The 23,796-nt window shown below is 37.7% G+C and overlaps 1 protein-coding gene across 2 annotated transcripts; it reads right to left on the bottom strand.

Annotated features, from left to right (window-relative positions):
* Positions 1–5,940: 5,940 nt before the first annotated feature.
* Positions 5,941–14,890, bottom strand: NXT2 (nuclear transport factor 2 like export factor 2). 2 transcript variants are annotated; one of them, XM_003822022.4, is made up of 5 exons: positions 14,665–14,890; positions 13,620–13,704; positions 12,498–12,584; positions 9,020–9,164; positions 5,941–8,133 (listed from the first exon to the last, which is right to left on the bottom strand). In XM_003822022.4, the coding sequence occupies exons 1-5, from the start codon at positions 14,757–14,759 to the stop codon at positions 7,952–7,954; spliced, it is 594 nt and encodes a 197-aa protein (XP_003822070.2). In that variant the 5' UTR covers positions 14,760–14,890; the 3' UTR covers positions 5,941–7,951. The 2 variants fall into 2 exon arrangements, with proteins under 2 accessions (XP_003822070.2, XP_034805864.1); XM_034949973.3 differs by lacking the exons at positions 13,620–13,704; positions 14,665–14,890 and adding an exon at positions 13,371–13,578.
* Positions 14,891–23,796: the final 8,906 nt, after the last annotated feature.

Below are 23,796 nucleotides of genomic sequence, written 5' to 3'. Positions count from 1 at the left end.
CCTAGTTTTGCCACTGGCCTTCCAGGGATTTGTGAGTGTATACATATTTTTAGCTGCAGTTCTCATTTTCCTCCCAGTTATTATAAATTACCTGTCTGGGGAGGCTGTTTTTCCTAGTTTCTCTCTCCCGTCTTCCTCTCCTTTTATTTTCAGTTGTTTGGAAAGCAGTATCTTCCCAACTGTCCCTACCTACCATTCTCCCTCACCTTCCCCCAGCTAATTACTCCTTCCATCCCTTCTCCCAGGCTTGTCTTTTCTCCTCAGCAACATCCAAAGCCAGTGAATTATTAGGTCTGAGATTGAGCCCAGACCATTGGGAATCCTGGATGCCACAGATGGACAGATTAGTACCTTAGAAAAATCATTTCCAGAGGCTCTTTCAGAAACAACAAAAAAGAGTCAGGAAAACGGCCGGGCCCGGTGGCTCACACCTGTAATCCCAGCACTTTGGGAGGCCGAGGCGGGCAGATCACGAGGTCAGTAGATCAAGACCATCCTGGCTAACACGGTGAAACGCTGTCTCTACTAAAAATACAAAAAATTAGCCGGGCGCAGTGGCGGGCGCCTGTAGACCCAGCTACTCGGGAGGCTGAGGCAGGAGAATGGTGCGAACCTGGGAGGTGGACCTTGCAGTGAGCTGAGATCAGGCCACTGCACTCCAGCCTGGGCGACAGAGCGAGACCCCTCTCAAAAAAAAAAAAAAGAGTCAGGAAAACAAAGTGCTTATTGGCTACCTCAGGCAGCTCAGGTCTCCAAGTCAGACCGTGGTACCTGGGCTTGGTTAAGTGTTGCAGGCATCTACTGCCAATTTCTTGCCGTTGAGCAAGAGAATTGGAATGAATAATGTTACAGTCAATTTTGTTTTTCTAGTTACAGAAAGACTACTTGAAAATACATTTGCAAAATTACTATCGTTTCCTTTAGGGCCCTGAATCCTTTTTTTTTTTTTTTTTTTTAACAGTAAAATAACCATCTCTATAAATCTAATCTTAGACTTTTTTTGCGGAGCTGGTTTAACAACTACCTTGTAAAGTCAGGGGCAAGGTTTAGAATGAGTGTCTGGCTGCGGGAAACAGTCACTCTCAATTGATTTTACCCTTAAAGAAAACCAGAATTTTTGGAAGGGAGGAAACCAATCATCAAGCCAAAAACTATAACCATTGTATTTGTGTAGCACGTGGCACTTAAATATTTTCGTTTGTTGCCTTATTTGATTCTCACAACCACTTGGTGGGCCAGATAGGACAAATAGTATCTCCATTCAATAGCTGAAGAGAGAGGCCCAGAGTAAGTGAATTGTGCAAAGTCACAAAACACATTAGGGGCAGAACAGCCTTAGAACACAGGTCTTCTTTGGGTCTGGGACCAGGATTACACCTTAGAGACCACCACAGCCTTTGTCAAACAAGGGGAGTTGATATGTAGATGTTTGGGGTGTTCAAGGAGGGAGGAAAAGGAAAAAAACACATGAAATTTAAAATTTATCAAAATACAGCTTACATAATATCAGATCATGTTCAAAAGTGGTCCTGCTAGAAAGCCTTCTCACTTCTTTCCTTGGACACCTGAAATAGCACAGTTCCTTCCATTTCAACTCCTTTTCATTGCCGCTCATTCTATTCCCAGACTCTGCCTAAAGACTATGTAAACATTTGCTTTCTTAGCTCTGAACTTCTTGTGCAAACCAAAGAACGGGAGGCAAACACTGCTGCCCTTCATGGCCCTCAACAAATATGAAAAACCTGAGAAGAGAAAGAAGTTTTTGGTCACTTCTAAGTCAGGGTGACATCATTGATATATGGCACTACCTATTGGAAGCCAGCCCTATACCCCTACTCAAAAGTGATAGTGAAAATATGCTTGATCTATTTTTGTGTTTTTCAAACTGATGGTACAACCCGTTAGGAAGCTGTAAAAAAATCAGTTGAGCAACTTATGACCAGCATTTAAAAAAATAATAGAATGAAATAGAAAATGCAAGGACCACACTGCAAGTGGTAAACATGAGTTTTATTTTGGACATTATACACACACACATACACACACACACACACACACACACACACACACATACACCCACATATATAGGTTTACTTGTGCATCTGTATACCGGGTTGTGATGTAAAATATACTTCTCACTGTGGGTCATAGTGAAAATTTTGAAAGCTATCTCTCTAAAGAATGCATATACCACAATCCCAGATTTATGTTGTGTCCTAAGACCCCTCCATCTGACACATTATTCCAACAATACATTTTTCTACCTTTTACTGCTTCCCTAGAAAGCTAGACTGACCTACATAGCTGACTGAGAGTCACTGAGAACTCTTTTGTAAAGAAAGCTGCATTTGGCAAAAGGTAAGCATTTATTAATAGAATACAGCAGTTTGGAAAAAAGTGTTTTGATGAAATACTTTTAATATACAGAGCCAACTACAAAATCAAAAAGCCAAAAATGCCTTACCATTTTCCCCTAAATATGTGTGGTTATGTTAAAGCACACATAGGACAGGAAGGACAACACAGGCTTATAACAAAAATCAGTAAATGGAATCCCCTTCTACCAAATTTCCTGCCCAATTTCAGGCAAATAGTGAATTCATCAAAATTTCAGAAAAGAATTCACAGTACCTTCTTGGCTTTTGACTTCCTGCTCCTTTTCCAAACACTGTGCTTATCCTTGAACCTTACTGGGGCTATCTTTATAGATACACTATACATTACTAGGTGATTTCCAAAAAGTGTGAAAATGTTACCATGACTCAAATTCACTGAGGAGTCTGTGGCTCTTACAGCCATATGGGCTACTCAGGAAATACAAATGGCATGGTGACAGAATTTGTTTGAGTCATGAATTATTAGTCTTGTAAGCTTACAGCCTTTTACTTCCACTAACGCCTACAAATTTAGACCTAAGTAGATTCCTAGCCATTTTTATCTAGGCAAAACTCCTAAGATGCCATTGTTTATAAGACTCACCATTACTTTACCACTGAGAAAGGGGAAATGAGACACAACTATAATATGGCATCAATTTAAGATCTGTACCAATTCCAGAGATGTTAAAATGTGAAAAATACATGCATCTTTGAAGAGATAAAATATGATATTTAATTTTAAGAGCTATTACTGTGTTTTAAAATTAGAGATGAGGTCTTGCTGTTGCCCATGCTGGAGTGCAGTTGTGCAGTTATGGCTCACTGCAGCCTTGAGCTCCTGGGCTCAAGCGATGCTCCCAACTTAGCTTCCTGAGTAGCTGGGCATATGCCATTTTGCCCTGCTAACTTACTTTTGTAGAGACAGTGGTCTTGCTATTTTGCCCAGGCTGGTCTCAAATTCCTGGGCTCAAGTGATCTGCCCACTTCAGCCTCAGAAAGTGTTAAGATTACAGGCGTAAGCCACCGTGCCTGGCTGGCTGTTGCTTCTTCTCATTCCCCTCCAAAAAAGTCTGCTGACATATATATTTTTTTAATTTTCTTTTTTTATTATACTTTAAGTTTTAGGGTACATGTGCAGAACATGCAGGTTTGTTACATATGTATACATGTGCCATGTTGGTGTGCTGCACCCATCAACTTATCCTTTACATTAGGTATTTCTCCTAATGCCATCCCTCCTCACTCCCCCCACCCCACAACAGGCCCCGGTGTGTGATGTTCCCCACCCTGTGTCCATGTGTTCTCATTGTTCAATTCCCACCTATAAGTGAAAACATGCGGTGTTTGGTTTTCTGTCCTTGCCATAGCTTGCTCAGAATGATGGTTTCCAGCTTCATCCATGTCCCCAGAAAGGACATGAACTCATCCTTTTTTATGGCTGCATATTAGTCCATGCTGTATATGTGCCACATTTTCTTAATCCAGTCTATCATTGATGGACATTTGGGTTTGTTCCAAGTCTTTGCTATTGTGAATAGTGCCACAATAAACATGTGTGCATGTGTCTTTACACCAGCATGATTTATAATCTTTTGGATATATACCCAGTAATGGGATGGCTGGGTCAAATGGTATTTCTAGTTCTAGATCCTTGAGGAATCGCCACACTGTCTTCCACAATGGTTGAACTAGTTTACAATCCCAACAGTGTAAAAGTGTTCCTATTTCTCCACATCCTCTCCAGCACCTGTTGTTTCCTGACTTTTTAATGATTGCCATTCTAACTGGTGTGAGATGGTATCTCATTGTGGTTTTGATTTGCATTTCTCTGATGGCCAGTGATGATGAGCATTTCTTCATGTGTCTGTTGGCTGCATAAATGTCTTAAGAAGTGTTTGTTCATATCCTTTGCCCACTTTTTGATGGGTTGATTTTTTTCTTGTAATTTTGTTTAAGTTCTTTGTAGATTCTGGATATTAGCCCTTTGTCGATTCTGGTCAGATGGGTAGATTGCAAAAATTTTCTCCCATTCTGTAGGTTGCCTGTTCACTCTGATGGTAGTTTCTTTTACTGTGCAGAAGCTCTTTAGTTTAATTAGATCCCATTTGTGTATTTTGGCTTTTGTTGCCACTGCTTTTGGTGTTTTAGTCATGAAGTCCTTGCCCATGCCTATGTCCTGAATGATACTGCCTAGGTTTTCTTCTAGGGTTTTTATGGTTTTAGGTCTAACATTTAAGCCTTTAATCCATCTTGAATTAATTTTTGTATAAAGTGTAAGGAAGGGATCCAGTTTCAGCTTTCTACATATGGCTAGTCAGTTTTCCCAGCACCAGTAGGGAATCCTTTCCCCATTTCTTGTTTTTGTCAGGTTTGTCAAAGATCAGATGGTTGTAGATGTGTGTTATTATTTCTGAGGGCTCTATTCTGTTCCATTGGTCTATGTCTCTGTTTTGGTACCAGTACCATGCTGTTTTGGTTACTGTAGCCTTGTAGTATAGTTTGAAGTCAGGTAGCATGATGCCTCCAGCTTTATTCTTTTTGCTTAGGATTGTCTTGGCAATGCAGGCTCTTTTTTTAGCCCCATATGAACTTTAAAGCAGTGTTTTCCAATTCTGTGAAGAAAGTTCTTGGTAGCTTGATGGGGATGGCATTGAATCTATAAATTACCTTGGGCAGTATGGCCATTTTCACAATATTGATTCTTCCTATCCATGAGCATGGAATGTTCTTCCATTTGTTTGTGTCCTCTTTTATTTCATTGAGCAGTGGTTTGTAGTTCTCTTTGAATTAATTGCCTCCTACAGGGGTTTCTTCTTTATTAGTCTTACTAGTAGTCTATCTATTTTGTTGATCTTTTCAAAAAACCTGCTCCTGGATTCATTGATTTTTTGAAGGGTTTTTTTTGTGTGTGTGTGTCTCTATCTCCTTCAGTTCTGCTCTGATGTTAGTTATTTCTTGCCTTCTGCTAGCTTTTGAATGTGTTTGCTCTTGCTTCTCTAGTTTTTTTAACTGTGATGTTAGGGTGTCAATTTTCGATCTTTTCTGCTTTCTCTTGTGGGCATTTAGTGCTATAAATTTCCCTCTACACACTGCTTCAAATGTGTCCCAGAGATTCTGGTATGTTGTGTCTTTGTTCTCATTGGTTTCAAAGAACATCTTTATTTCTGCCTTCATTTCGTTATTTACCCAGTAGTGTTGACATATTTTTAATGTAGAATTAAATTTAATGAACCATTCTTTCCGGAAATCAACTGTATTTTGGTTTCACTGCCTATCGCATATAGCATTTTAGCTGGTTTCTCAAGGTTAAGATTTCCAAGTTCTCACCAAAAACCTACAGGTATCTCAAACAAGTGATGATCTCAGGAATGTGAATAACTGGCAGGAAAAGGGGACAGATGTGGCAGGTTACAGAAAGAACCAAAAGAAGATCCAAGTTGTTAACCATTGTTGTCAACACACTACTGTAATTTTTTTCTAAATTTAAAAAACCTTATATTGTAAAGAAACAAGTAACCATTCTGAAACCTAAGAACAAAAATCAAAAGACCTTAAAACAATCTTGAGAAAATCTGTCACAAGGCAAAATTTTATTTTTTCAAGTTACAAAAATAGGAGCATGTCAAAAATACAGTCTAGTCCTTATAAGAGTAGTTCCAGCCATTTAAAAGTTATACAGAGTTTGGAAAAAGCAGTTTATATACAAGTCTTAAAACACACAACAATCATGAACAATGCACACCGTTCAATGTAGTTATTGCTAGTTATATGCAGCTTTTAGTTACCATTGTTCTTCTCTGTAAGGGAGAGGACAGCATTTGGACATTCTGATTGTTGCTGCTGAAGCTGTGGTTTTGGAAAATCAATCCAAAATAAGAATAAGCTCACTATGAGTAGAATAAAACGTGTAAGTTTCAATCAGTACTACAAGAAAGCATGGTTTAAATTTGAGTTCCATACAATTCTACATAACTCTATTTTGTTACTATAACAGAAATACAGTGTATAGTTTTGGGCAAGAGTAAATGAATTACTGGTTTTATAATTAAGTGAAAAGAAACAGTTTTTGGTTGCAATGTAGAAACAAAGCTGGCATATCTAGCTTACAAACATTAAAAAATGGAAAAGATATTTAATGTTTAAGCAAAAGCTGAACCTAGGTTATTTACCTTTAGAAATTAAGAGATAAAGTTAAGCATTTTGTTCTTTTGAGGATTATCATGAAGATTTGCTATTCTCTATTTTCTTTTTAAAAAGACGAGTTATCCACATAGCGGGAACATATTTTGAAACAGATCTATTTGCTCAATGTCATATGGAAGAACAAATCACAAAATTAAATAATTCTACCTTTAAGTAATTAAAGATAATGCAGTTGACAGTACAAAGCACTGGGGAAAAATCACTTATTTGGGGGATGTGTGATACATAAGAAACTTTGGGCCTAAAGTTCACATGGAAGACTGGAAGACTTAAAATTTAAGGGTGTCACCAAAAGATAACAATGGCTTTGACTCCAACTCTCATGTTAGACCCTGTTAAAAGGTTAGGTTTATTGCTGTTATTTTACCCCAGTAAGTTATTGAATAAATGGAGATATACATTGGTGATAAGTATGAGGTGAAGTAAAAAGATCTAAAAATATTAGTCTTAGAACAAAAATGACACTCATGATCACTTGGCAAGGATACTTATTTACTTAGTGATTTAAATCCTAAAAATAAGCTACATTTTTGGAGGTAGAAAACAAGTACCAATAGTTTACCATTTGGCCACCCTCCTTACTTTTGGCTTCAGCCTTGGATTTCTATTTCTCATTCCCTATTCTCCTGTTAAAGCTATTAGTTCTACTACCATTCATTACCTAAATGTATAGACCTGGAGCTGCCAAGAAAAATCTTTTTAGGAAGCTTTGCTTTTAAGCCACCAAATGCACCCAATACTCAGATATCAACTGAGAACGTTTTGCACCTCTCTAGTTGATTAATTTACTTCACACAAAAAAATGCCAAAATAAAAATTACTTAAAATGAAAAACGACCACTAAACATCTCTATATGCAATTCCAATATGTCAGAGTAGTTATGTAAACCTAAATCTGTACTATTTTCACTGAACTGATTTGAAAAAGCCATATATTAAAATGGCATTACCAGTGTTAACTGAAAACAGGCAATGTGTTTTACTAGAAAATTAACCTAATAACCAAAAAACTCCACTTCTTCCCAGAGTGTTATATTGTGCTGACATCCCATAGATAATATTATAAAAAGATTTTATTTTTGCAATAGGCTGGGTTCACAGTGAGTATGTTAGTACCAAGATCATGTGTTTAATATTACTATAAGAATGTCATTAGTGGAATGTATATAAGGCATGTAAAAAAATAGTTTTAAAGCTCTTAGAGGGCAATGCTCCAAACTGGCAGCTGCTAGAAAAGGTGCTGACAGGAATAGAAAATATTAAAGAAATTTAGTTTTAGCACATATTATAGTGCTTCTACAATCAAAATAATTCACATAAATTTCAGTTGCTGGAACTAATGGACCAAATGAGAATGGACTTTTGCCCCTTTAACTACTAGACCAATCTTGAAAACGGAAGCAATCACTTGCAATCTTCCACACAGTATTGTTGGGAGTGGACTGAGCAGTCAGCAGGAAGTTCTGGTTGAAGAAATGTTGTTTGTTTCCATCAAACTTCACAGTTCCACTGGTCACAACAAGAACTGTAGTTTGGGACTGAGTTGCTTGCTCTTCATCCACATTAAAAAAAAAGAGAACACATCATTTTCTATCTCTAAATAAGCAGATTTTCAGGCTTAAAATACATTGTTTATGGACTAATGCTTAAAATTTTTTTCATACACTTTCTGTCCCTTGAGCATAATCTTAAGCATGCATACTCAAACCCAGAAAACTAAATACTTAGTAAAATATATTAAAATTATTTTCAGTCCAGAAAACTTTGGGATACTCTAGTTTCAAAATGAGGAGCTTATATCTAGCATAGGACCATTTGCTTCATATATATATAAATATTTCAGAATTAATATTTCAGGTTTCTAACAGAGCTTATTCATGCTTTGCTTCTTAAACTATTGTTCTTTTCAGGAATTATAAAGGAAAAAAATCACCCTAAACTACAATTTAAGACACTTAGGACCCCACCTAGAGGTTTTATTAAACTGTATCAATCTACCTGGAATCAAATTTTCTTGTAAAAAGTCATCCGTTCACATAACAGAGTAAATTTCTGTGAAATATTAATAGATTGTAAGATACTGAACACATTAATCAGAGATATGGTATAATTTTACTCTGGAGACATTTCAGGGTCCAGCAGGCAACTATTTAGAGAAATCAGATAATCTTTCCCCGCCATTTACAAAAATCACATTAATCTCAGCTTTTTATACAACTTTTAATAAGCCAAAATCACATAATCCATCAAAACCTACTAGTGGAAAGAATCTGAAGGAAGACCAAAGTTTGACTGGACAGTTACATTTTTCATAATATTTAACTTGCTCAAGTAAGTAAATAGTTCTACCACTAAAAGTTTCTCGCTGCTTTTGGTGTAAAAGCTCAGTGCTTACTAAAGGAAAACAAAGGAAGCATCTTGAAAGATCATGATCTTACCATGAACTGGTTGGCAATCTAACATATTGACCTGGAACTCACTAGAAGGCAATGTGTCAAAAAAATTATTTAGGGCATCCAGCCCTGAAACAGCATTTCCATTCCATATTAAGGTGGCCTTGTCCAGATACAGCCTGGTTAGTGCCTAAAAAGACAAATTTCAAAAAGGGAAATAATTCTGTTTCTAGATAAACATTTTATAGAAATGGATTAAAATATTACAGATGGTATATAAACATTTTTTGTAGTTCTACCTTCATCTCCACTCCCCTTGCTCCATCTCCACTGGAAACCAATGTGAACAAAACGTCTGTCTTATAATCTTGGCCTTAAATAAATATCACCTTACTCTTTATAAACTAGGCAGTAAAATATATTTTTTCATATTTCACTTTAGACACAATAAAACCTTCCACCCAATTAAGTTCTGCTTTCTGTATTAAAATGAATTAAATGATCACAAATTCCAAGCAAATGCAGCCCCAAGCCAGTTTTAATGTGTCTTCCTTTTGTAATTATGAGAATTAACAAAGTTTTTGATCAAGCCCTACCTGTACCCTTTAATGCTAGTGGCTATATATATATGAAACATTTAATATTTGCATGTGTTAGAAAGAATTAGTTCACTACTCCCACTTTTTAGAGAAGAGGTTTATGTTTTCTTAAAAATTATTCTGTTTTTTAAAAAAATTGAGACAGGGTCCCGCTCTGTTGCCTCAGGCTGGTCTCAAACTCTTGGGGTCAAGAAATTCTCTTGCCTCAGCCTCCCAAGTAGCTGGGGTTACAGGCATGTCATACCATGCTCGGCTATAGTACTACTCTATTAGTGTACTTAGTTCAAAAGAATCATGAGTACTTGCTAAAGCAGAGACTTCGATAAGTCAAATAAGTTAAGGCCCAAATGAGGCAGAAATTCCACAGTTAAAACTCTGGGGTCACAAGACACACTATTAGCTTAATTCTATAATGTAACTTGGGTTAAAAGGCCAGGCAGGCATGGTGGCTCACGCCTATAATCCCAGCACTTTGGGAGGCTGAGGTGGGTGGATCATGAGGTAAGGAGTTCAAGACCAGCCTGGTCAAGATGGTGAAACCCCATCTCTACTAAAACTACAAAAATTAGCCGGGTGTGGTGGCAGTTGCCTGTAATCCCAGCTACTTGGGAGGCTGAGGAAGGAGAATTGCTTGAACCCGGGAGGCAGAAGTTGCAGTTAGCCAAGATCGCGCCACTGCACTCCAACCTGGGTGACAGAGTGAGACACCATCTCAAAAAAAAAAAAAATAAAAATAGAAAAAAAGGTCAACACGTATCTTGACACTGGTAATAAACAATGTTGTCTTTTTTTTTCTACTTTATTTTTTGAAAGCAGTAAGGTACAATACACATTCAAGGCAAGGCACAATAAACATCCATTGTCACAACCCTTTTCCCTGACATCAAATATCAGTACAAGAAACTTCTTTTATCTTTTGCCTTAAAAAATTGGTTTTTACCTGACAAAAACAAGCAATGGGGAAAGGATTCCCTATTTAATAAATGGTGCTGGGAAAACTGGCTAGTCATATGCAGAAAACTGAAACTGGACCCCTTCCTTACACTTTATACAAAAATTAACTCAAGATGGATTAAACACTTAAACGTAACACCCAAAACCATAAACCTAGGCAATATCATTCAGGACACAGGCATGGGCAAAGAGTTCATGACTAAAACACCAAAAGCAATGGCAACAAAAGCCAAAATAGACAAATGGGATCTAATTAAACTAAAGAGCTTCTGCACAGCAAAAGAAACTATCATCAGAGTGAACAGGCAGCCTACAGAATGGGAAAAAATTTTTGCAATCTATTAATTTCCGAATCTACAGGAACTTAAACAAATTTACAAGAAAAAACAACCCCATCAAATAGTGGGTGAAGGATGTGAACAGACACTTTTCAAAAGACATTTATGCAGCCAACAAGCATGAAAAAAGCACATCATCACTGGTCATTAGAGAAATGCAAATCAAAACCACAATGAGATACCATCTCAGGCCAGTTAGAATGGTGATCATTAAAAAGTCAGGAAACATAGATGCTGGAGAGGATGTGGAGAAATAGGAATGCTTTTACACTGTTGGTGGGAGTGTAAATTAGTTCAACCATTGTGGAAGACAGTGTGGCGATTCCTCAAGGATCTAGAACCAGAAATACCATTTGACCCAGCAATCCCATTACTGGGTATATACCCAAAGTATTATAAATCGTTCTACTATAAAGACACATGCACACATATGTTTATTTCAGCACTATTCACAATAGCAAAGACTTGGAACCAACCCAAATGCCCATCAATGTTAGACTGGATAAAGAAAATGTGGCACATATACACCATGGAATACTATGCAGCCATAAAAAAGGATGAGTTCCTGTTCTTTGCAGGGACATGGATGAAGTTGGAAACCATCATTCTCAGCAAACTAACACAGGGACAGAAAACCAAACACAGTTATGTTTTCACTCATAAGTAGGAGTTGAATAATGAGAACACATGGACACAGGGAAGGGAACATCACACACCTGGGCCTGTCAGGGGGTGGGGGGCTAGAGGAGGGATAGCATTAGGAGAAATACCTAATGTAGATGACGGGTTGATGGGTGCAGCAAACCACCATGGCACGTGTATACCTATGTAACAAACCTGCACATTCTGCACACGTATCCCAGAACTTAAAGTATATATATATATAAAATCCTATGCTTAATAAATGGGTTTTATATAAAAAATAGGTTTTTAGAGATAGGGTATTAACTTTTGCAGCTGCAGGATAGAAGTAGTTCTCCAAAGCACAGTTCTATGCTGGTAAGAGACCTAGGCAAGACTCACTTGACCACATACTGACATAATTATGTAAAAGATATGGTGCAGGGATAAGTTGCAATGAAAAAGCTGATGAAATCTCGGTCTGTTGAGGACTTAATATTATCCATGCTACATGCATACTTTTTGTGGGTGTAAGCTATACTTTTGAGCCATAATCAGAAATTATCTATAAATATATGAAATAAAAGGGGCGAATCAGGAAATATTCCCCGTAATGACCCACCCCTTCATTAGCACTAATAATACCTTAACCATATTGGTTAATTGATGGAACTAAGAAAAGGAAACATATTTAAGAAAATATGCTGGGCCTAATGTTAAGTGCGGTATTTTAATTAATTCATACTTACCAACCTGAAAATAAAATGAGGTTAAGGGAAAATGGCAACTTGCTCCAGGTCAAAGAACTAGGTAAAAGTAAACCTGGGATATGATTCCAGAGCCCATGTTCCCACTAATGCCATACCAATCCTTCCCTGAGCAATTTGCTTTTAAAGAGTAAATCCACAGTTACCACTTATGCAAGTCAGATGAAACGCTGGCTCCAGACACAACCTGGTATTTAATAAAGAGTAGTAGTCTATAAAGAGTAGTAGAGTCTATAACACTCACCCGTCTTCTTTTATCCATTGTCTCATAGTAAATATTGACAAACTCCTCAGCAGCTCTACATGCCTGATCTACATAAGTTTTAAAATCCTACAAGAAAAATTCCAAAAGTATAGATTACCAACCTTTTCAACCCCTCACAAACACAAAACCACTGACAGAAGCTGATGATTTATTTCAACCACTATGTAGCTCTATATACAGTCCACATTCTTTCATATAAATTCAGACATTTTAAAGGCCGGACTCTGAAGTTTGCAATTTTAAAATTTTTCACTAATTTTAAGTGCATGTCTTTAGGACATAATCTTCTCAATGAATCTGAGTCTTTTTCAGTCTCCACATATAAATTTATAATCTTTTCTTGGCAACTAAGCACTTTAGACTTTCAATATTTTACAAACATTCACGACAATGAAAATGACACCACCTGAACCTTAGAAAAGGCGAGAGAGCGGCAAAAACTGCCACTGAATAAGCTAGGAAAGTGTTTTCTGTTTTCAAGTGAGGTGTTAGAGCCAAACTCCAAAGTTGTTGAATGGGAAACACACACACACACACACACACACACACACACACACACACACGAAAGTAGTTCAACTACTTGAAAAACCGGCCGCTCCACTTAGGAAACTTTCCCACATTGCGTAAATATTCACTGCTGTTTGCCTAAGAACTGTGACACCGAAGAAAGCAACGCTGTTGGCGTTCGTGCCGGAGAATTAAGGAATACCTTCCTTCTCATTCATGTACGGGGCCCAGTCTATTACTAAATTAAGAACAATGAATCGCCAGTTTCTTTGTCAGGTGACTGAAAGTGATTTTTAGAGAGGAAGATAATCGAGAGAAAGAGACTGCAAGCCATAAACAACAAACCCCAACATCCCCGCCTCTCGCTATTTCCCAGCTCAGGGTCCTTTCCGGGACCAGAAAGCGACTGCTAACCAGGCTGGGGGTGGGGCCGGCAGGGCGGGCAGCAAAGCGTGGGCCCCGCCCCGCAGTGCAGAGAGCCGGGACGTGATTCGTCACCTATCCACGTGAGCAGCAGCCAGACCGCCCCGGAATCCTTCCTCTCAGCCACTGGAGTCCGGCGCCCAGCCGTCCTGCCACGGCCCAGGCACTCACCAGAGACGTGGCCATCTGGGACCTTGTAGCAGCGTGTCCCGGCAGTGTCGGCGTCACTACCTCCTCACGTGTCCGGTCCGCAGGGCTGCGGAATGATCAATACTTATGAAGAGAGCGAAACCCGCCAAACGCACAAAATTTTCCACCCTCCCATTCTCTCCCGGAAGTAGCTCGGTCCGTCGTTAAAAGCACACCGATGTTCCAACCTTAAGTTCCACTTCCCTTCAGTTCCTGAAGATCCCTCCCATCCACCTTATCTACTTGTTTGATACTTAGTTTAAAATTTAAAAGCCACTTTGCTTTCGTAAACATGATACTCAACAGGAAAGTCCCCTAGTTTTCTAACGACAAGCCTGGGGACAAGCAAAAATGAAAGTGTTCAATTACAGGGACTTTTTTGCCCCAGGAGGCGGAGCCAAAGCCCTCTGAAGACCAATTAGAAATGCGAGGAGACCTACTATTCCGTAGCCTATAGGATAAGTGGGCAGAGCTTGGGGAAAGGCGTGCATGACTAGTGAACAATTCAGCATTCTGGAACGTTCTGGAAGGATCATCCTCACTGAATTACTACGTTTTGGCAGTATGCCTAAAATTACTATTTCATTTTAACCCAGCCACATTCAACAGGAAAAGTTCATCTGGTTTCTCCATTCTGGCATTTTAAAATGTCTCGCGGACACCAACAAAAATTAAGTTTACAGTGCTATTCACCATCTTTTAAGGGCTATTTATTCTGCAAGGTATTCTAACAATAACTAAAATGTCGAGTGCTGACTATATGTAAGGTGCTTTTCTAATCAGTTTTACATATATTCACTTATTATAACAATGCTGAGGTAATTGCTATTATTTTATCATCTTCATTTTACAGCTAAGACTGTAAAAATCTGCCCACGGTCACAAACTAGTTGAGATTCAAACTCAAGCAATATAACTGTCATGGCAATGTGGCTTTGCTCCCCAACACCCCTTAAAAACCTCTCATCCCAAAGCCGCCAATGACTTCTGATTAAAATGGCAAATTAATTAGATGTCGTAGTTTTACCTTGAGTGGCTGGTGTGTGGCCCCTCATAATAGTTACTTCTTCTTTGGTATCCTTCTCTGTCTCCCTGAGACCAGTGGCTTCTGTATTTTCTCATACTTTTAATCTTTCTCTTTATCTGGCTCTTTTCTCTTCAAGGTAGCACTAACGGAAGCTTCTTCTCAGCCAGCCTGCTTCCGTTTTCCGTTAACCTCTGACTGGCGTCACTTCCGGTGCATCCCCCCTTTTAAAGCCTCCCTTCTTCAGGGTGATCTAAATTGCTACTCGTATGCTAATGAATCTCAACAACCTATCCCAAGCCCCCACCCCTTATCTGAGCTCCAATTACACATAATAATTTTGCTAACCATGAACGTGAGTGCACTGTAGACTTCTCAAACTTGTACGTCCAAAATTTAAACTCATTATTTCCTCCGCACTTCCAAACTTTTATATTCTCCCAGTCACCTATCTTGAATTCTCGGAATCTTTATTTTTTTGGTTCCGCTCTCCTCCTCATCATAATTCATTCAATAAATATTTATCAAGTATTCACTATGTGCCAAAGATTGTGCAAGGCTCTGTATATAGAGTGGTGAATAAAATAGGCATGTTTCGAATCCTTGTGAGGCTCAAAGTGTAATGAGAGTGCTAGACAATAAACATAACATTGAGTTACAAAGAAATACTAAGTAACTTGCTTAGTTCTGACCATTCCCTATAGCAACCCTTCTCCCTCTTCCCCTCCCCTCCCCTCCTCCTCCTCCTCCTCTTCTTCTTTTTTTTAGGGACAGAGTCTCACTCTGTGGCCCAGGCTGGAGTGCAGTGGCATGATGTTGGCTCGCTGCCAACCTCCGCCACCCGGGTTCAAGCAATTCTCTTGCCTCAGCCTCCCGAGTAGAGTAGCTGGGACTGCAGGCGCCAGCCACCACGTCCGGCTAACCCTCTTCGTTTTTCTCCCTCGCTCTTCTTGGCTCTCTCCCTCCCTTTCTCCCCCACACTTCTCTCACTTTCCCCATCTCATTCTCTCCTCCCTCTCTCACCCCCACTTCTCTCTCTTTCCCCCTCTCATTCCCCCTCTCATTCTCTCCTCCCACACAAACTTTGATAACTCTATTGTCTATTTTCTTCCAAATTCTCATAATCTTTAAATACCTACCTTGGTCTGATCTGAATTTATTTTCCCAGGCTATTCTCCCAAATTCACCAACACTGGCAAAGTTTACTACTGTTTGCCAAGAATGACTGATGTTTACTACTTCATTGGTGATTGTTTTTCTTGATTGAGAGATTGTGTTTTATATGATTTCATTCAATCCTCACAACCCCCAGAAAGGCAGACATTATTATCTAGATTTTTAAAAATTTAAACTTAAGTTTAAAGAAGTTAAGTAAATTGGTTAAGATGATACAGCTAGTGGACCTGGGATTTCAGTCCCAAACTTTCAAATCCCAAAGTCTGCTTTTAGACACTTGGCTATTCATGCATTTACTTATATATTCTTATTTTGGAATGTTCCCTCCATTTCTACCTGCCCTTCAGGGACCAGAACAGGTGCGATCTTCCCTATGAAGTCTTCCCTCATTTCATGTCCCCTGAACCCCAACTGTTGTGAGCTCTTTAATGGCTATGAGGATGGCTATTGGTGTGGGAAATAGTGTTGAAAAATATGGGAGGGTTGAAGTACTGGAAAGGGACAGCTGAGTTAGAGGTGGAGGGGAGCTCAGTTTTGCACTGAATTTTTGCACAGAATTTTGTGCTACAAAGTGGAAATTGCTACATTGTGCTACAAAGGTAGGAGACTGGGTAAACTGATAATATAGAAACCAATGATGGGCTCTGGTTGTCAGAGCAGTGAATTTAAAGATATGAAAACTATGTTGCATGGAGGGGGAGGGATGCAAATGGAAACAAAGTGAATAAGACACGGAGTTGCTCTTCACTAGATAACTGCAAATGTATAAAACTTGGGAAGAATGACTAGGAAGGGTGTGAAAGAGCTTTTCTTGGAACACAGCATAGCATTTTGATTAAGCACGTTGTTGTTGGCACCAGTCTGGGCTCAAATCCTAATCATGCTGCTGACTAGTTTTGTGACCTTGGCAAAATTACCATTCCATGACTCATACTCCCGATCTGTAAAATGGAAATGATATTAGTACATATTTCACAGCATTGCTTTAGGAATTAAATGAGTCAGTGCCTGTCATATAGTTCCTGCTTGAGGAGCATTATTTTCCTACCCATGGCAGAGGAAATTAGGCAACCACTTATTTGAGAGTATGAGGCGGGTCCAGATTAGATAACGTTTGAGGTATTGAGAGGCATCTATCTGCACAGTTTAGGAGATGGCTGGTGACCCTGGGATGACAGACTGTAAGGAGCAATAAATTGTGTCAGGTAGGATTAAATGAGGCTGTGCTGTGCAGCCAAATCTTCGGATCAAGTGTAAACCTAATGGAATTAATGTTGTTGGGAATTACCAACATCCCCAACTGAACCTTTGCCTTGCTCAAGACTTGAGAAGAACTAATCTAGAACAACCAGGGAAGTGATCTGAGCAGTCAACTCCTTCCTCTGAGCTCCTTAATTGGTAACCATAGTGTTCACATCAAATAGTGCTTTTTAAAAAAGTTTAATTGAGATATAATTCACATATACAATTCACTAATTTAAAAACCAATTCAGTGGTTTTTAGTATATTTACAGTTATTCAAGCATCACTGCACAACTTTAAAACATTTTTAACACCTCAAAGAGAAACCTCTTTCTCATTAGTAGTCAGTTCCCACTTCCCTTTTTACCCCAGCTCCTAGCAACCACCAATCTACTTCCTGTCTCTATGTATTTGCCTATTCTGGACATTTCATATAAATGTAATCCTACATTATGTGGTCCTCTGTGTCCGGCTTCTTTCACTTAGCAGAATATTTTCAAGATTCATCTGTGTTGTAGCATGTATGAACATTTCATTCTTTTTAATTGCAGAATAATATTCCATGGTATGAGTATAACACATTTTATTTATTCATCCATCCATTGACGGACATTTGGATGGTTTCTACTTTTTGGCTGTTATAAACAACGTTCCTAGGAACATTCGTGTACAAGTTTTTGTATTGACATATCCTAGATACCTAGGGGTGGAATTGCTAATTCATATTGTAATTTATGTTTAATGTTTTAAGGAACTGTCAACCTGCTTTCCACAGTGGTTACAACATTTTACATTTCTGCCAGCAATGCATGAGGGTTCCAATTTCTTGACATCTTTACCAACACTTGTTATTGTCTGTATTTTTTATTACAGCCATCTTAGTGGGCATTGTGGTTTTGATTTGCATTTCCCTGATACCTAATGATATTGAGCATCTTTTCATGAACTTATTGTCCATTTGTATATATCTTCTTTGAAGAAATGTCTATTTAGATTTTTTTTGTTTACTTTTAAAATTGGGTTATTTGGCTTTTTATTATTGAGTTTTGTGTTATATATATAGTTACAAGTCCCTGATCAGATATATGATGTACAAATATTTTGTCTCATTTTGTGGGTTAATTTTTGCTATTGTGGAGTTGTTGAGAGAGGTCTGGGAGTAGTTGAGCGTGTCAAGTTATAATTCTACAAATCCTGGTGTCCTTAGAAATATTTAGCAGTTTCTGAATAAATACTCCTCAGATTCTCACAGATATTTACCTAACTTCTAGAGTTCTGCAAAAGATGATTTTGACCATTTTTGTCACTGTTTCCATTGTTTTTATGGAGTGGTGGTTTTATAGAGATGTGCACTCTGCCATTCCAGTAGTCCTGCCTAGATGGTACTTTTGCACATCCTTCAAAATAAATTGTTATAAATAATGCTGCAATGAACATGAGAGTGAAGATATCTTTATGAGGTGATAATGTCATTTCCTTTGGGTACATAGCAGTATTATTCACAATATCCAAGATATGGAAACAACCCAAGTGTCCATCAATGGATGAATGGATAAAGAATCTGTGATTGTGTGTGTGTGTGTGTGTGTGTACATATATATACACTCACACAATTGAATATCATTGAGCCCTATAAAAGGAAGAAATCCTGTCATTTGCCACAACATGGATGAATTGGAGGACATTATGCTAAATAAAGTAAGCTAGACACACACAAAAAATATTGCATGATCTCACATATGTGAAATCTGACAAAAAAGTCAAATATATGGAGATAGAGAATAAAATAGTGGTCACAGGGGTGTTGGGGCAGGTAGGGAGAGGAAATGAGTAGATGTAGGTCAAAGGATACAAAGTAGCAGATATGTAGGATGAACAAATCTAAACATCTAATATCTAACAGGACTGTAATGAATAGTAGAGTATTATGTTCAGGAATTTTTCTAAACAAGTAGTTTATAGCTGCTCTTGCCACATGGGAAAAATGGGTAACTATGCGAAATGATAGATATGATCATTTGATTCACTATGATAACCATTTTATTATATATGTATCTCATAACATAATTTTGTATACCTTAGATACATACCATAAAATGCATTCTAAAAAGACATTATAGTCTGTCTTTTATTATTTGTATTTTAAATTCCTACTATATTTTAAGTTCCCGGGGATAACTATATATTTTTCATATATTAAACACTTACCCAAACCACTGGCACTGAGAAAAAATCTTACACAAAGTAGGTGGTTAAAATTGAGTGACCAAATAAAATTTCCTCCTCCTTTTAGCTTGTCTCTATCCCCATTCTGAATCCATTCTTAAGGAAGTGAAGGTGTGAATTAATTTCCTATAAAGGAAACGTTTTCCTCCTGTGGCATAGAAGTGAGAGTATAATCCATTTTCGCCTCATTACTTTCCAATTGCTTCCTCTATGGGATATTCACAAGTCTTATCTTTAAAGGAGAACAATTCTTTCAACTCCCTGCTGGAAACTTATTTTTCTTCAAGTAATTATTTGCAGAAGCAAAACGAATAATAAGGCTTTTGTATTGGTTGAGCTCTCAGGTTTTGGGAAGTCCCTCTAAGACTCTGGCTTACCCAGTCTGCAAATTTCTTAGAAAAATGTAATTTATAATTGTCAGGATATCATAATGAAAGGTTCAGGCAGAGACATACATTTAATTAACAAGATGAACTAAAATCTGTTTCCTTAAGTTATTTGGCTCTACCTGAGAAGTATTCTTCATACTAATCACCTGTTTCTTTCTTACTTTCTCCCTACCATTTAGCCCCAAACTTCTTCCCCCTCCCTTGAACTCAGTAAAAATGAAACAACAAATAGAGAAAACAAAAAGTGACTCTTCCCCGCAAAAAAGACATAAAATGTTAGAGGCTTAATGTAGTTACTCAGTTTTTCTCTATTACCTTTAAGTATATTTTCTTCTGATATTAAAATAGATCTACTAAATTATTTTAGTATTTGCCTGATACAACATTTTCTCATCATTTTACTTTCAACCTTTTTGAATCCTTATGTTGATGCGTCTTTTGTACATTGCATATAGCTGGATTTTATTTTTTTGGCCTGACGATCCGTTTTTTTAAGAACATGATGTATAATTTGCATGAAGTAATGTTCATAAAGTTTAGGTGTACTACTGGATTGATTTTACAGAAGTATACCCTCACATAACTACTAACTCCATTAAAACAGAATATTTCCATTGTCCCAGAAAGCTCCTTCCTGTCCACTCCCAGTCAACACTCCCCAAAGGTAACCACTATAGTGACTATTATGATTATAAATAGCTTTTGTCAGTTATTGAACTTCATATAAATGGTATCATATAATACATATTCTTTAGTATCTGGCTTCTTTTTTAATTTAAATTTTAATTTTTACTAGACAAATAATAATTATGTATGTTTATGAGATATAATGTGATGTTTTGAAATATCTATACATTGTGGAATGATTATATGAAGCTAATTAACATATGCATCACCTCACATACTTACTTTTTTGTAGAGAATATTTAAAAATCTATTCTTGGGGCTGGGTGTGGTGGCTCATGCCTGTAATCCCAGCATTTTGGGAGGCTGAGGCAGGCGGATCATTTGAGGTAAGGAGTTTGAGACCAGCCTGGCCAACATGGTGAAACCCTGTCTCTACTAAAAATACAAAAAATACAAAAAAAAAAAATTAGCTACGTGTGGTGGCGCACGCCTGTAATTCCAGCTACTAGGGAGGCTGAGGAAGGAGAATTGCTTGAACCCAGGAGACGGAGGTTGCAGTGAGCCGAGATCACGCTGCTACACTCCAGCCTGGGTGACAGAGTGAGACTCCATCTCAAAAAAGAAATCTATTCTTTTAGCAATTTTGAAATATACATTATTAACTGTGGTCACCTCGTCGTGCAATAGACTTTGAAAAATGTCTGGCTTCTTAAACTCAACATTAATGTGAGATTTATCCATGTTTTTGCCTTGTAGTTCATTCTTTTTCATTGCTTTGAAGTATTTGTATGAATATATCACAGTTTGTCTATTCTCCCATTGACTGACCTTTGTGTTATTTTTGGTTTGGGGCTTTTTTTTTTGTTTTTTGAGACAGGATCTCACTCCAGTGCAGCAGGGCAATCATGGTTCACTACAACCTCAGACTCCTGGGCTCAAGCAATTCTTCACTGTCATCCTCCCAGGTCACTAGGGAATACAGGTGCATGCCACAATTCTTGGCTAAATATATTTTTTTAACAGACAGAATCTTGATATATTTCCCAGGATGGTCTCAAACTCCTGGACTCGAGCAATCCTCTTGCCTCTTGGGTATATCTTAAATATCCCCAAGGCTGTGAATATTCTTACATGTGCCTTAAAATTGGACAAGAGCACTCATTTCTTTTGGGCATATACATAGGAGTGGCACTGCTACATTATACGGTACACATATGATCTGCTTTTGTAGATTCTGGCACATGGATTTCCAATTGACACCTTCGCCAGCAACCTATGAAAATCTCAGTTACTTCATATTTTCGCCAACACTTGGTATTGTCAGTCCTTTTATTTTTAACTATTTTGATGGATGTGTACTGGTATCTCAGCATGATTTTGATGTGCATGTCCTGATAGGTAATAAGTTGAACTCCTTGTAATAGGTCTACTGGCCATTTGTTTGTCCTCTATAGTGAAAGGTCTGAGTGTTTTACCCATTTTTTGAAAAGATAGGTAGTCTGTTTTTACCTGTTTTTTTAAAAGATAGGTAGCCTGTCTTTTAAAAAAATTAATTTGTAGGGTTTTTCTTCGTTCTAGATACAAGTCTTTTGTCATATATATGTATATATATATAGTGAATATATATGCATATATATAGTGTATGTATATATATATTCATTAAGTATATATATATATATATATATATATATATATATACTATATATATAGTGAATGTCTTCTCTAAATCTGTGGCTTGCCTTTTTACTGTCTGGATGCCTTTTGATGAACAGAAGCTTTTAATTTTTATGAAGTACAGTCTGTCAATTTCTCCTTTTAAGTTTATGTTTTCTGTGTCCTAATGAAGGATTTTTGCTTGCCTGAAGGTCCTTAAGATATTATCCCATGTTTTATTAATTTATATTTCACATAATATCTAATCCTTCTTAAATAAATTTTTGTGTGTAGTATGAAGCATAGATCTGGTGATCCAGAACAATTTACTGAAAAGGCCATTCTTTCACTCACTAAATTGCAATGGATGCTTTGCTGTAATTCAGGTAATGGTTTATAAATTACTTGACTTCCTAATCTGTTCCATGGATTTCTTTGTCAGTGTTTGCATCACTATCACATTCAAATATTGGAGTTTTAAAATAGGCCTTGAAAACTTGAGGATGTATAGTCTGCCAACTTTGTTCCTCTTTTCCCCAAAATTTGTGTGTACCTATTTTAGATCTTTTGCATTTCCATATAACTTTTATATGTAACTTTTCAATTTCTACACAAAGATATCCTTCTGGGCTTTTGATTTGGATTGCATTGAATCTTAGACCAATTTGCAGAGAATTGAGATCTTAACAATATTCACTTTCCAAATCCATGCACATGATGTATCTCTCCATTTATCTAGGTCTTCTTTGATTTCTTTCAGCAATGCTTCATAGGAGAGGTCTTCAACATCGTTCACTAGATTAATTCCTGGATAGCTCATTTTTTATACTATTGCAAATGATATTGTCTTTTAAAACATTTTCCCATTGTTTGCCATTATTTGTTTATTTTAGCGGGGGTCTCGTTTTGTCATCCAGGCAGGAGTTCAGTGGTGCGATCATGGCTCACTGCAGCCTCAACCTTCTGGGCTCAAGTAATCCTGCCACTTCAGCCTCCTGAGTAGCTGGGACCAGGCATGCACCACCAAGCCCGGCTGAATTTAAAAAAATTATTTGTAGAGACGGGGGTCTCTCTATGTTGCCCAGGCTGATCTCGAACTCCTGGGCTTAAGCAATCCTCCCCCGTGGATTCCTATAGTGTTGGGATTTCAGGCATTAGCCATGGCATCTCACCTGCTAGACATATGACTCATTCTTATGTGTTAAGCTTTATCTAGAGACTTTGTTAAATTTACTTAAATATTTTTTTTTCTTGAGACAGGGTATTGTTCTGTCACCCAGGCTGAAGTGCAGTGGCATGATCATAGCTCACTGCAGCCTTGAATCCCTGGGCTCAAGTGATCCTCCCACCTCAGCCTCTTGAGTAGCTAGCACTGCAAATGTGCACCACAATGCCTGGCTAATTTTTTATTTTAAAATTTTGTTGTAGAGATGAACGTCTCAATATATTTCCCAGACTGATCTCAAGTTCCTGACCTCAAGTGCTCCTCCTGCCTTGGCCTTTCAAAGTATTGGGATTACAGGTATTAGCCAAAGTGCCCAACCTATTTAAACATTTATAACAATTTGTATATTCTTTTGGATATTTTATATACAAAATCATGTTATCCAAAATAGAGTTTACTTCTTTCTTTACAATCTTTATATCTTAAAATTAACTTTCTTGATGTATCAAACTGATTAGGGTTTCCAGTACAATTTTGAGAAATGGAAATAGTGGTCACTTTTGTTTTGATTCTTTTCTCAGGGGAAGAGTTCAATATTTCACCATAAAGTATGATGTCTGGTTTTTAAAAACAACCCTTATTAGATTAGAACATTTC

This window comes from Pan paniscus, chromosome X, assembly GCF_029289425.2.
Source record: "Pan paniscus chromosome X, NHGRI_mPanPan1-v2.0_pri, whole genome shotgun sequence".
Lineage (NCBI taxonomy): Eukaryota > Metazoa > Chordata > Mammalia > Primates > Hominidae > Pan > Pan paniscus.
The sequence above is the reverse complement of the archived record's forward strand: the minus strand, read 5'-3'. Positions and strand labels throughout refer to the sequence as shown.